Source organism: Apaloderma vittatum, unplaced genomic scaffold, assembly GCF_000703405.1.
Source record: "Apaloderma vittatum isolate BGI_N311 unplaced genomic scaffold, ASM70340v1 scaffold41754, whole genome shotgun sequence".
Taxonomy (NCBI): Eukaryota; Metazoa; Chordata; class Aves; order Trogoniformes; family Trogonidae; genus Apaloderma; species Apaloderma vittatum.
Genome location: NW_009714027.1, coordinates 1 through 14,811, shown reverse-complemented (window position 1 = coordinate 14,811; position 14,811 = coordinate 1). Strand labels below are relative to the sequence as shown.

At 50.0% G+C, this 14,811-nt stretch overlaps 1 protein-coding gene across 1 annotated transcript; it reads right to left on the bottom strand.

Moving 5' to 3' along the window:
* Window positions 1-3,626: 3,626 nt before the first annotated feature.
* Window positions 3,627-14,766, bottom strand: PWWP2B (PWWP domain containing 2B; the record flags this gene model as incomplete). Its single annotated transcript, XM_009868584.1, has 3 exons — window positions 3,627-4,152; window positions 13,395-14,061; window positions 14,289-14,766. Coding segments are annotated over 2 exons (1,127 nt in total), but the record flags the coding sequence as incomplete, so codon positions are not given.
* Window positions 14,767-14,811: the final 45 nt, after the last annotated feature.

The window sequence follows — 14,811 nt, the reverse complement described above, 5'->3', positions numbered from 1 at the left end:
GGCAGCCCCGACATGCAATAGCCAGCACCACAACAAGGCAACCAGTCAAAACCTCCCCAATGGAACCAAACCCGCATGTTTTTTACTCTGTAAGTCACTAGCATCGGGCAAAAGGCCATTTAAAGAGCGCCCTGCACAGGCACCGCACGAAGCCACAGGAGGGATGAAGTCTAGGCCACCGACACAGTGCACCATAAAAAATGTAACCTACGGATCCAGAAAATTAGAAAAATGCCTTATTATGAAAAATACCGATGAGTTTGGTATTGGTTGGAGTCACATCAGAATAAAATACTGTACGAGCCTGCACCGGGCACCCCACTGAGGCTCTGGAGGGCCAGCGCTGGGCGCAGGAGGGAACCTCTGCGAGGCAGCACGGAGCAGCGGGGGCCAGAACGAGCCTTTAGCGTGACGAGAATCGATCTGGCCTGAAACAGGCCTTTTTACTAATGCCATGCACAAGTTTTAAAAGTATAAGGAGGGAAACCTTGAAAATTGAACCAAAAACGAGATTTCACAGCATGTAACAACATTCAGCAGGCAGCACGGGACCTATTACAGAGAGTACTAAAAACCACTTATTATACCTGAACATGGCCTCTCAAGTTTTAACCCAGTAGATCTTTTCCTCTGACAGAATAGAAGACTAAAGTGAACCGTTCAAACTACACATTATTAAAAATGACGTTTAGAAACTTCTACATTACCTTTGTAAAATCAGTTAAGAAATGAAACAACACTGTGCTCTCAGCTTATGCTTTTGCACTTGCTGAGAAATAATTTCACTTATCTACATAATGGCCAAGGCACTAAAAAGAAAAGAAGTGATTTGCCTCAAGATTTTTGCGTTAAGCCTTGCCAAAACCAAAGAATCATCTTTTCACCGAGGTGGAGAGAGCCAGCTCCTCAGCCCCCGTGTGCAGAATCAGAGCTGTGCTTTTTGCTGGCCACACTCAAGGCTGGTGTCTAGACCCCCCTCTGGCACGGAGCCTCTGACACAGAGAAGTCCCCAGTGCCCACCCCGCGCACATACCTCCTAAGCACTGGCTTCTCTGTTATCGCAGTTTTACCAAAACTCTCTGTAGCGGTTCTTAGGAAAAATCCCGGTGACTCACCTGGAGCATTTAAATGCCACTGCTCTGCTTGGCTCCCTGCGCTGGTGCTGACACCGCCAGCCCACGGGTCACCCAGCACCACGCGGGCAAACCACAAAACCAGGAGACCCAGCACACGCAGCCTGCCAGCCCGCTTTGGGGGAGAGTCCCTCCCCAGCCCCCCAGCAGAAAACCAGTTCCTCCACCGTTCCCACTGACACAGGACCCAGTCAGGGCCTAACGCTGATGTTTTTCCCTTCCCCTTGGCGCTGGCAAGGAGTCTCTGCAGTAAAGGCCCATTGTTTGCTTTCCCAAGGGCCCAGCAATGCCAGGAATGTCACACGTCCAGCTGCAGGACGCCTGGGTGACAGGAGAGGAGCAGGACAGGGCAGCCTGTGAGGGCAGGTTCCTGTGGGGATACCAGGTCCCAGCGAGGGCATGGGGTGAAGCAAGGAGCAAGGCAGCAGGCAGACGGATTTTCACCGTACAGTTAAACTCCTGGCCAAGCACATTTACGTGCGCCAGGGGCCATACCGGCAGAGCTGAATTATCACGAGAAAAACCCTCTGGCACCTCCTCTCAAACAGCTCCTGGGAACCACATCCCAGGCTAGAGGACGAACATGGCCCGAGAGCTAACCTTCTCCACCCAGGCCCAGAGGAAACCAGGGGCCCCAAGCACGAGGCATCGCAATTCTCTTTCACCCAGCAGAGACCGAGCACCCGCTCGCAGCGACGGCTGTGCCCACTCAGGGGACCCGCGCACATCTGCTGTCCTTCTGAGGAGAGCGGCCAGGCTGTTACCGGCATCTCCTGCAGCCACAGAGGAGGCAGAAGCAGCCTGTGGTTAGGGATGCGGGCAGACAAGCGCAGAGAGCACAGGGGAGCAGGGACTTGGTTATTTTTGGTTTGACTTTTTTTACATCGTATTTATTAAATGAACAGAAGGCTGCTTCTAACTCCCTTCAGCTAACCGCTGCAACGCTACAGCCAAAAAGCTTGGCAGTGCTTTTTGGCAGGGATTTTGTACAATCAAGAACTGTGTGAGCAGAAAACACAGAAGCTACCTCACATAGCTGTCAGCTCACTCTAAGCCTAGCTCGAGAAGATGCTAGAAAAAAAGAAGAAAACCCACACAGAAACTCCTGCAGACGGGCAGAGAGGGGCTAAGAAAGACGGAACTGTTTCGTCCGCGCATGGGAGCAGTGAGTGCGGAGGCGCATCTCTGCCAGGCCAGCGCTCTGCTCCGGGGCGCCCAGGTAAACAGCCGCCGCACAAAGGCCTTACACAGGGGGCAGGCACACATCCCCACGCTACATACTGCTGTCCTTCTTGCATGTATTTTTGGAAAACAGGAAGCTTATTGATTTGTTTGCAGAGGTGGCCAAAATTGGTCTTGGGAGACAGATGTCCTGTTTCAGCACCACGCTTTGGTCTGAATGTTTTATACCACAGTCTTCCAGCTGCTCTAAGGGAAAGACATTTGACCCATTGTACGCTCTTAGCAAGAGTCAGCAGAACGGGGTTTTTTTGCTGTTGAACTCCTCTTGTTAAATTTTGTTGTTGTTAAAGAAAAAGGAAGCTCTGACCTCTCTTGCTGACATTCAGAAGACCACAGTATGAACCAGCATGAACCAAGAAAACATGAGCTTGTGTGGTTTGATCCACTGGTTCTTCTAATTCGACAGCAGTTCATCGCAGTGCTCGCTGCAACAGATGAAGAACAAGCAGGAAGCAGAATCTGAGCAACGATCCTGCAGCTCGAAGGCGACCTACAGGCAGACAATATTTTACCTTGCAGGGACAACTCAGAACCATCTTCTCTGGCATCAGAAGCAACAGATTAATTAATTAACAAATTAAAGTTTCTAGGATGAGGAAATTCAAGGGAAAGCTAGACTAATGTAAAACCAAAAAAAATAACCGATACCGTTTCAAAAGCTTGTTCACAGGTCACTTCAGCTTGCAAACTGTTTGCACTCTTAAATCCGGTACAAAAGCTGGGGGCTCTCTTCTGATTTTTGAAGACTGCTAATCGTTTCTGGTCCTGTGTTAGGGGTGAAGACCCTTTCTGTCCAACAACACACGTTCAAGGCACCTGAAGTTACACTCGCTGACTAAGTGTGACCACAGAAATGAGTTCAAAAAGCTAATCCACTCTCTGGCTGGAGCCACTGGGATAAGCACCCAGCCCTATCCACGTGGTGCGAGCAAGTCCAGGCTGTGCTGCCTGCTGTGTTAGGTGCCTCGGAAAGCACACAGTTAGGATACAAAGCCCTCCAAGTTTTCATTATTTTCTTATTAGTAACTCATTATTTCATTAAAGCTGGTTTAGCTTTCCAATCTGTAAGTCTGCCTCATTCTCTTCTCTCTTCCCTTTGGGGGGCATTATTAGAGAGCACCTCTGCGTGTTCAGTGCCTGGCCCAGCCCAGGTGATGGCTTGCTCACATACCTGAAAACATGGATTCTCTCAGCTCTGCACTGAACAACAGGAAAAAGTTTCAACATATGCAATGACAGCCACGTAGTTATGTGTTGCACATTTTCCAAGTTTTAATAGACACAAAAGTGAGTCCATTGTACTTAAGACACTACAATGATTTCATTCTATTGCATGTCCTGCTCCAATTACATTTCTCCGAGTACAGTATTGAGTAAAAGTTTGGTAGCTTTAAAATGAACAAATGTGTGAAATCTGTAAGTAAAATAAGCAGCAGCAATAATTTTTGGGATTTTATCAAGAATAGCTAACTTTTAGGTAATAAATACATTCCGAGTTGTGGTTTTTGCTGTTCTCCTAGTTCACTGCCACAGGACTTGTCAAATTCTCATTCTAAGTCCTTAAGACTTTCCCGCCAGCCTCGCACCAAAAGAGCCACCTAACTCCAAGTGCCGGTGCCCGTCACCTGTCCCAGATGAGGAGCAGTGTGATCTGACAGGGAAACTCATCCTCCTGCCACACGCTTGGCAGTCTCCAGGTTCCCCCGGGGAGCATGTCGGGATGTTTACAGGCTTCGTGACCCTCTAGCAGAACAGCTGTGCTCTTGTCTTCTGTTACCTTGAAGAAAAGGAAAGAGGGAGAGGTTACTGCAGGCGGCAGGGATGGGACCGGCGAGGCGCACGCTCCGGCTTCCCTCTAAATATAGCCAGGAATGCTCCGGCTCCAGCTGGCTCGGCAGGCAGGAACAGTGGCAGCTACGGCTTTGGAAGAAAGTTAACAAACCCAACGTAAGAGCGGGAGTTTTCTCCAAGAGAGACGCGATATGAATTTCAGTGATGACAATAAATCTTCAGGCTCGGGCTTAAAGACTTGAAGTCTCCGTTCGGGGTGGGTTACTGCAGGTTAATCTGCCACGAGTCCCTACAGAGAGCGCCACGTGAAGAACATCTGCCTCCACTTTTCAAACACGATCTGTAAAACAGGATTATTTTCCCCTTGAGAGCAAGCTGCACAGAAGCTTTTCTAAGTACTGCAACTGCTCATCGACTGCTGCAGTCTGTGTCTTGAGCACTTGCAGGTACCTGGAAAAGACGGGTGTGAGCAAGCTGTGCCACCTCTGCCCGAGCCTCCAGAGGCAAGAAACACCCCGCTCCCCTCGGAACTCCACCCCACACTGCTGCTCCTGTGCTATGGAAGCAACTGTGTGCTGAGGGAGCACCACAGAGCCCCTGGGACAGCCAGTGCCCCCGAGGATCCCGCACTGCTGCCCGGCCACGCAGCCGTCCGGAGCTGGCTGAATGCACTGGATCCCACGGAGCAGATCGTGACTGGGCAGCCTTCGGGCAACGAGAGCACGCAAGATGATCGTTGTGAACCCAGAAGTGCAAACTCAAATGCTCCAAATCACAGAGCCCCAAAGGTGACAAAGCTTCCCACCCCTGACATGTCACAGGGCTCCCACCTGGCACCTCGCCCAATATCAGCTGCTAAGAGTAAGGGCAGGTGACGGGCTTGAAATTCCTGGAGATCGATGTGTGCATTGAAAAAAAACGTAGGAAAGAGAGAAGTCCTCCTCTGCACCCCTGCATGCAAGAGGTACTTGTGCTGGCCCTGTAAGTCTGGTTATGGAGAGGAAGCCTTGAAAGAGTTCCAAGGCAGGATCCACTGGTGTTCAAGATCATGTAAAGCAACCACAAGACAGGTGAAATGACTTGGAGATACAGAAATGAGTGAGAAGACAGCAAAGACATCTACACTTACACTTTCCAACTGCAAAAGTATCACAGCACCACACTTCAAACGCAATTCAGTTTGAGCCAGCTCTGACACACGTCCGCCCCAAATCAACTAACGTGGCCGAGTCGGGACCACAGGACACACGCACTCAGATCTGTGTTCCTGACAAACAGGATTACTGCTAGGAAGCAAAAGATGAAAGACCTTTAAAAACCCCTCGCAGCTGAGATTTGTGCCTTCCAAACACAGAGCACAATAACCCCAGAACACCGACACCAAACACAGGAAGATGATCACATTTCCAACGCTGTGCACACGCAGCAGCAGCTCTGCTGCAGGCACAGAACCAAAAGCGACACGGATTTTCCCAGACTCAGCATCCAGAACGATCTTCAGCATTGCCCACACAACTGAGACTTCAAAGAGCTGATTCAGTACACTGTTAACATCTGCCCTAAAACGTGTATCCCACGGAAGGACTGCAATCAGGTTTCATAAACTCCTCCAGTGTTTAGCAGAATCACCCCACTCCTACGAAACAGGGATGTTTCATGACAAGGCTTGTTACCTGTAGTCGAGAGAGTCTAAATTTATACTCAGTCTTGCAGGAGAATCTATTCAACTGCCTTCTGATGAATGTCGTGATTTTCAAGAGCACATAAACTCACTTGCAGGCTTATTATCTTAGACCTGCCCAAGCCTCAGTGAGCTCCATGGACTTGGCAGAAAAACCCTCAAAGGGTTTTTGCAAAAAGTAGACCCTCGAGAGACAGATTACAGACTGAGAATATTTGGTCTAAACAGGAAAAATAGCACTTCCTTGCTGAGGAGGTTTTATTCTCTGCAATATTCACCCCGAAGGAAGGAAGCACCACCACAGAAGCGTGACGCCGACCAGCGTCCCTGGGAAGGCTCCTGGCAGTGGCTGCCTGGGGACAACGACCTGAGGAGCAACTCCCAACCCAAACCATTCCATGACTTTCAACACGTGTTCAGCAGAAGAAACATAGCAACAGTCACTCATATGTCCTCGCTTTACTGCTCAAAAACTTCAGAGATTTCTGTTAAAAAAAGATGGAGCAGGAGCTTAAATGGTATGTTCTGGACATTGCTGTAGCCTTGACACACGACTGAGCAACGAACACGGAACAGGCCGACTGACTCAGGACAACATGATCCAGCAGCCCGTGCGCTAAGCTGCATGTCAGAAGGAAAGCCAGGAAAGCTCTCCTGAAGCCAAGCACTTATTCATAATGAAAAAAATGAAGTTTTGGATCAAATAAAGCCATTCAAAAATTCAGATTTAACAGCTGCAGCAGAGTGCAGAAAGCTGATTTCTCTTCCGACATTAGTGCATCCCGGCTGCGCTGCACGTCCTGGCAGGTTGGGAACCAAGGGCAGCAAGAAGCCTGCTCGTCTTCTCTACCCAAGCGGCTTATTTTGAGGAATATTTTCTAACCATAATGCCATTAACTCAGGCCGTAACTGAGCATTGTCAAACCAGTCTTCCTTCCCTGGTGGGGGCAGGGCTGGGGCGGGCGAGGGTTACTGGATCGCATCCAGGACCCCTGTCCCCGACCTGCTGGATGGGGTTTTGGAACTGACTCTCACTCCCAAGGCATCGGTGTCCCGCTGACTCAAAGAGGCTGGCACTTGTGTTCTTCAACCTGAATTCGACTCTATCATGCAAGCATCTCTATGAAAAAATCCTGTGTCAGGTTCAAGGATTTTCTGCTTTTAGAAAGGCTTGGTTTCTGCACAAAGAAAAGGTTCAAGTTATTGGCTTGAATCAAAATAGAACAAGTCATCACTCATAAGGGAAGTTAAACCAGTAATTTTGCTACAACTCACTTCTTCAGCTGCAGAGAGCACACAGAAAATACGCTTTATAAAGAAAACAAGTCTGTCTGATCCTACAATCTCACACAGATTAAACAGGAACTGGTACGTCAGTTAAAAGCATTCCCTCCTTCAGAAATTAATCAACTTAATGAAAAAAAGCCTTCATTACAAAAGCACCCAGCTCCTCCCTCCCAGAGACACGAACACCCAGCGAGCACGGGGCAACGACGCAGCCGACGCGGGGCAGCTGACGGGGCAGAGGATGCCCCAGGAGAAGCCCGGGAGCACTCTCCAACTGACTGAAGAGCTGGAGAGGGGGTGCAGGCACTGCAGGTACGAAGAGCACAAGCATGCCAGATGTCGAGGAATTAAGCCCCGTCTGTCATTGGTGCCGGACACGAGAAGCCTATTTCAGATGTACGTAATCTCGAGATGCGCCAGTTCACAAACCAGCTAATGCAAAGCCCACGTATTCTGTAAAGGTACGCGGAGAGCGCAAGACAGATGCGTTAAGCAGGTTTAAAAAAATAAACTAGGCCCCAGCTCATCCCCACGTAGCTCACAGGACCCAGGCAGGCAGCCTCCCTCAGCCTGTGACGAGGCAGGAGCCCAGGTCTGTTACCCTGCCCACACGCTCCCGTTCACCTTGGTCCCAGTGGCAGTGCTGGGCACTCACGGAAAAAACCAAACACATATGAAGGCTGAAAAACAAGTTTGTGAGTTTTTCAACAGTTAAGAGCCTTCATAGCAATTTCTAGGTTCAAAGTCCTACCTTTCACACCTAAGCATTAAAATATCTGTGTCACCCCGCTGTGTCACTGGCCTCACGAGCCAAGCGGCTGTGCCATCAACAAGGCACGGCTACCGCACGGAGATCTTGCTCATTCCTCTCCTTCAGAGTAACAAACACTCTTCTCCACTCAGAGCTAGACCCCAAGTTGCCAAAACCTCTCTATTCCTTCGCAGCCGGAAGTCACCTTTCCATAGGTGCAACTCAGAGGGGCTCCACGCTTTGCGAATACGTGCTTACCCGCAAAAGAAGCGGGACGAACTCCTGAGCCTTGCCCAGAGGGCAGGAGGACTCCCCTAGTAAGGGCTTTTCCCCTTGGGACCTGTAGCCTTTCCAGTTTAAAAACTGAATGAGTAAACAAATGCGATTCAGGAAAAGCTACAGAAATTTCAATTTAATTGGCAGGAGTTTTCAAAGAAGCAAGTTTCCAGCCTCTCTGTCCAGACAGCTCTCCTCACCCGACAGGCCCAGCCAGTGCCTCGGCCTGGGGGGCAGCACTGGGGAGGGGGCTGCTCCACCAGCCTAAAGCTCCAGCAGGGCTTGGAGACCCCCGGACCGGGGAGCAGCCCGCTGTGTCTCACAGGGAGCTGTTAAGCCCTCGGGTCGATACAAATCTCCTTCGGCAGCTGAGGTTACAGCTCGCGTAAGCAGATCGCGCTCTTGGGCATCCGCGCAGCTCGTGTGCAGTTAGAAATAGCACAATGCAGAGCCTGCTGGCACCTCCAGAAAACATTTTTTAGGGGCAACAGATGGCAGGAGCAAGGAGCAGCAGCGTGCATCCAAACGTCCGCAAGCGCAGCCGCGGTGGCCACGAGCCCAAGCACTGCAGGCAGCTCGGCAGGGCCACGCCAGACGTGCAGCTCCAGCCACCGAGCGCCGGGCACGCAGACATGCGATGCAGTCTGTTCTGGACTCGTTCTCCTACTTTGTATTAGTATGCAGAGACGCTGACTCCAAGCTGTTTGGAGGAACGCTGAGAAACAGTAATTAACTTGGATGCTTGGTTTTAGTCAACTGAACCAGCCAGAAACCACGCCAAGAAAAATCCGAGGCATTCATCTTCTGGGCTGAAACATTCCATGTAACCAGGCAGGTGTTTTTAAAAATGTAGCTATCGCAGCAATCACCACCACAACTTTATAGGAAGTTATAGAACCGTTTGTGCCACTGGCAGAGCAGAAGAGAGAGAAGAGGTAAAAGGAAAAAGAAAAGTGATTTATGTCGCTTCATAAGCTGCTGGCAAGCAGTACTGGCTGCATGCACATACAAAGCCCTGAACATCTCTGAAGGTGAAGTCATAACCCAACGTTCCAAATTTTACGTTAGAGCTTACTATATATAGCAAGCGTGCAATAAGCTTTGATTTTGCTCTGCATAGTAGCTGTCTGCTTCTGGTGGCGAATGGCTGAACATACTGATACCGAGGGTCTATCAAGCTAATAGCAGTAAAATCAAAATCCTCAAAAGTCAGTATTCTCAAGTCTAACCATGCCCCAGCTTCAGGGTAGAGGGGATAAAGAGACGGAGGAAGAATAAAGGGTTTTCCAGATTGATAAAGGAAATGAATATACACACTGTAAACTTGCTTCATGCAGAGAGGCACCAGAAAACCTACAAGCAGCTCTTATCAGAAATGTCACCGCAGGTGAGGGCCGTGGGCAGGGAGGGGAGATCCCTGGCGAGGGGCCATGCACGAGGAGCACGGGCAGAACACACCAGGTGATGTGGAAGGCGTTTGACCTGAGGAATTTGAAGGTTATGCAGCTCTAAGTTTAAATATGACATTACCATGGAAGTGGACAGAAAGCAAAATGCAAAAGCACAAGAGATTTTTCTTATTCCCAGGAAAAAAGTCAAAGCCAGAGCACCAAAGCCACCAGGTGTGGCTCCTCCAGTGAGCCGGGGCGGGGGGAGCTGGCTCCAAGTGCCCGGGCAGCTCCAGGCCCCACACACCTGAAAACCCTGCAAAGCACCACAAGAAAAAAGATGCCGAGTAGGTATTTTTCTCCTGGCACTACTCTAACCCAAGAGGGCCTTACAGATTTGAGTTCTACAGGCTGCTAGTTGCCTCTTGTCTTTCCAGAAACCTTGTTTTACTTGCCCGCTAAAGACAGGATTTAAAAGAGTACTTCCTTAACAAAAACTGACAAGGAAAGAAGAGTAAGGTGAAAGTTATCATACTCGCTTTGCCAACCCAAACGAAGTTATAAAGAATTTAATCCAACTGCTTCCAGTTTTATAGGCATCCATGAATTCCCTGAATTCACAGAATCACGGGATGGTTGGGGTCGGAAGGGAGCTCTGGAGATCACCCAGTGCTACCCCCTGCCAGAGGAGGGTCACCCAGAGCAGATCCCACAGGAACACGTCCAGGCAGGTTGGAAATTCTCCAGAGACAGAGACCCCACACCCTCTCTGGGCAGCCTGAGCCAGGGCTCTGGCACCCGCACAGCACAGTACTTCCTTGTGTTTAGGCTGAATCTCCTGTTTCCCAGTTTGTGCCCGTTGCCCCTTGTCCTGTCACTGGGCACCACTGGAAGAGTCTGTCCCTGTCCTCCTGACACCCCCCTCTGGAGATTTATAGGCACTGATGGGATCCCCCCTCAGCCTCCTCTTCTCCAGGCTGACCAGCCCCAGCTCCCTGCGCCCTTCTGCGGGTGGGAGATGCTCCCGCCCCCTCAGCACCTCTGTCCCTGTGCTGGGCTCTCTCCAGCAGTTCCTTGTCCTTTCTGAACTGGGGAACCCAGAATTATTGTTTGCACGTGTTTTTTTCCAGCAATTACCCTCCACGCTTTGCTGAACAGCATCACGTGCCAGCAAGTTCCATGACAGAAAGTATCTGGAGCGCTGAGTGCCCGCCGTGCCCGGGATCAGCCCGAGAGGGCTCCTCTCGCGTGCTCGCTCGGTCACACAGCCCTCGCGCAGCTGCCGGGGAAGTCACAGCACAACAGATTGTGCAGCGGCAACGTGCAGCATCACGTCAGAGCCCTGCTCTTAGAAGCCACCTCACCAGATGCGAGGCTGCGCTGCCTGGAAAAGGGTCTAAGCTTTCAGATTTTTAACTGTAGCTGAAGCGTTGTCGCAGTCCTGGGACGCCGGAATTGCAAACATCAGTGAGAAACTTAAGTTACACCCTTGAAGAAAGAACAGTTGATGAGCAACGGATGGAAACTTTTCAGTTCTGACTTGGGGAAATTCAAGGAAAGCACTAAAATTCAACCCTCCTGAACGGAGAGAATTAGGTACAGGGCAAGTCACCAACACGATGAGGTGTTTTAGAGGAGATGGACCAGAGCAGTACACACGCTGGTCTGATAGGGAGTTGTCGCAGGTTAGGGCTGGGCCGGCCACTAACATGGACAGAGACTAAACTGGAAAGTAAAAAATCACTAAACAGGACTGGGATTTTAGCTAAACCCAGGACAGGAGTCTAAGCAAACGCAACATGCGGAGCAGGCGAAGTTGGTTTGCTCTGCTCTTCTAGTTCTGAGCAACTGCAGTTGCTTCTCCAACTCTCGCTGTCACCTCCAGCGGGCAGGCTGTGCCGGCGGCTCACCGCGGGCACACAGGGGGCAGAAAACCACCCTCAGGACAGCAGCGGGAGGAACGGGGACACAGCGGCACACGGGGAGCACACCCACACCCGCGCACAGGCTTGCCCGAGGGGCTCAGAGGGAAAGAAGCATCTCTGGTCCAGTCCAGGCCATCCCTTCGCTTCCTTATTGTCCACACGCTCTCCTTTACATCCTCTCTCAGACCTGCCCCTTCTGCTCCACACCCACAGCTCGGATACCCACCACGTCTGCAACACCCTCGTCTCCTCCGGAACAGGTGCTGCTTCTCCTTCTCCATCGGACAGGAGCGATGGATTTCCACCATGATCGTTTCACCAGCAAGGATGGTGTATCCTGGGTGCCAGGTTTACTTATACTCCAGATCCAGCTAATAGGAATTTGAGCCCAGTCCAAACGCTGTTGATATAATAAAGTCTTTAGCCCAAGTCAAAGCGGCGTTTGGAGGGGCAAGATGAAGGATGAAGCTGAAATGCTGCGCCTGCACTTACACACTTCTCCTTACTCAGGTGTCCAGTCCTCCAGACACCTTGGCCACGCAGGATGAACACACCATGCTCTGATTAATCACTGCAGCCAGGCTAGCTGAGATGGAATAACAAGCAAACAAATGGTGAAGCCCCATGACAGAGGGTACCAAAAAATAATTAAAAAATCATTTTTCCCCCTCAGGGACTACATGAGCTCTGGCCATCACAGCCCCACCGCACGCAGCAGCTCAGGTAAGAGCAGTACTGCTCTGTGTACACTCTGCCCTCCCAGCACGAAAAAGCAGAAATTTAGGGGACAACGTAATGAACCACACTGTATAAAGCAAGACCTTTGACAAGAAGACTCTCCCTAACGATTAGTTACGGTTTTCAGACAAAAAGCTGACCCCTCCCCTTGCTGAGCAGTCCCGCCGATGAGGTCTGTCTAGCCAGCGATGCCTGGAAGGGTGTGAAACAATTCCAGACCTTATTCAAGTGGCCTCCCGTGGACTCCAGTGAGGGCAGTGCTGTAGGCAGCACCAACTAAAATTACAGACGGTTATTTTTACTCTTGGTCACACCACATCCTGTATTTTTAGGTACCAAATTTTCATCCTGGGCAAAGTTTTGACCACTGGATGAGAAAGTGAGCCCCATCTCTCTCCATGGTTGCAACCGGTGAAAGCAAAAGTCTCAGCTCCCACATTCATGTTTCCACCTTCTATCCTCAAACAAAGAGGTTGCAGGTGAAGCCCAAAAGAATTTAATTTGGTGATCCAGGTCATTCCTCAGCAACGCACCAACATTTCAGACACGAGCCAAACCTCAAGTGCTGCGAGAAATATCAAAATACTGTTCCCCAGTATCTCCATAAAGGTAAAGACAGTTTTTGGTGCAATCATTTTGAAGAGCTATGAAGAAAGCGCCTTCATAAAAAATCAGTGCCAGAGGGGTCAGAGAAGCTGCAGGGGAGCAAAGGGCCTCCAAGGGCCCCTAACTGTCATGGGTAACAGCACCCACACATGATAAATACAATCACAACTCCAAGAAGAGTTTTAGTTCTTTAAACTAAAAGATATATCACAGAAACTGAAGTCTAGGAGCCCTCCAGCCACACACAACTGCTTTTGACTTGCCACATCCCAGCTGCAAACAGAAGTAACCCAGGACGAATGTCACCAGCTCTTGGCCCAAACGACGCTCGCTCCCTCACGCAGCCAGTTGCCTTGTGCCTCCTCGGGAGCAGGGGCTCCCACTTCCCATGGTCCCCCCCCAAGACTTGGAACCAGAGGTTCCGATCACCTCTGAAATTACCACCGCCAACTAACAGCCAGGCATTTACCTTTAACAATCGTCAACCTCGGTTTTTATGGAAAAACAAATGCAAACAGTAGATTAAAAATCAGAAGGAGGGTTTTTGTGGGAAGCATTAGCCCGGCGAGCACTCACCTGATACTGGAGGCCGAGTTATGTCTCAAACTGCGTTAAGAGATCTCGTATTTCTGGAGTCAGATGCTCTACCGCCTTGGCGGCTTCTGTGATAGCTTTCCGATACATCCCTTTCTTCTTGCGATTAAATCTCAGTTTGAAAAATTCAGAGAAAGGAGAGAGTTTTGAAACAGATAAGAATGAAGTCGTTGGAGAACCAAACCACGATACTTTAGCTTCTCGCCATGAAGGTTCCCCGTTTTCCTTCTGGCTAAGGTTTATGTCAAGAACACGTGCTGGCCACCACGGAAAACCATGAATTTTGCCCCAAACAATGTCCCCCACTGAAACAGTTCGTCCGTCTTCCGTGACACATTTAGACACGCTTTGGGTATGCAGTCTAACCGTCAGTGGCGGCACAATTTTACGCTCATCTTTTGAAGATGAAGAGACGGATGCGTCATCACCAGGCAAAAAGTCACACATTTCTGGTGATGTTACCTCTGAGCTAGAAGACTTGGACTCATCTAGACTGTCATTACTACACACTGATAAACTAGAAGAATCTGCTTTTCTTTTACGGTAATTCATAAGGAAAGCCAAGTTATCGTGTCCATCTTTACCTTGGGGAAATCTTTTAAAGTCATCGTCTTCACCCGAACTCCCTGAAGATATCTCCGCTAAACTTCTGTCTGCAGACTCATCGTTGTAAAACGCGCCAGGATTGGACTCCCTGCTGTTCTGAAGGACGTTTATCTCGTCGATAAGTTCCGCCTTATAAATGGAAACGTTCTGCCCGTCGTTCATGCGATGGCATCTTTACCTTGGGGAAATCTTTTAAAGTCATCGTCTTCACCCGAACTCCCTGAAGATATCTCCGCTAAACTTCTGTCTGCAGACTCATCGTTGTAAAACGCGCCAGGATTGGACTCCCTGCTGTTCTGAAGGACGTTTATCTCGTCGATAAGTTCCGCCTTATAAATGGAAACGTTCTGCCCGTCGTTCATGCGAGGGGGCTTCAGCCGTATCTTTGGGGGCGGGACATCCGTGCTGGGATGCACTGGCCGCGTGAGCTTCAGTTTTGGAATGGAAGCGAGCTGGCTGCCTGCTGACTTGTCCATTAAACATTTGGTTTCTCGACATCGTTCAGGGTCTCTGGTCTCCTCTTGGTCCTCCCCTCCGTTCTGCAACACACGCTCTGGACAAAACGGTTTGACTGAGCCATGAACCCGGGAAGGGATCTTCACAACTTCACCCTTCCCTTGCGGAGTGCTGTAGGATATTTTTATAACAGGCGTCCGATGCACCAGTTCCCCAGAAAACTTGTCATCCTCCCTCTTTTCTCTTTTGTTCCGCTTCTCCGCGTAGTCAGCATCGCCATGCTTCTTCTGCTCTTTGTCCTGGATGCTCAGCTTCCTCCTGGTTTTCGCATTCTGCC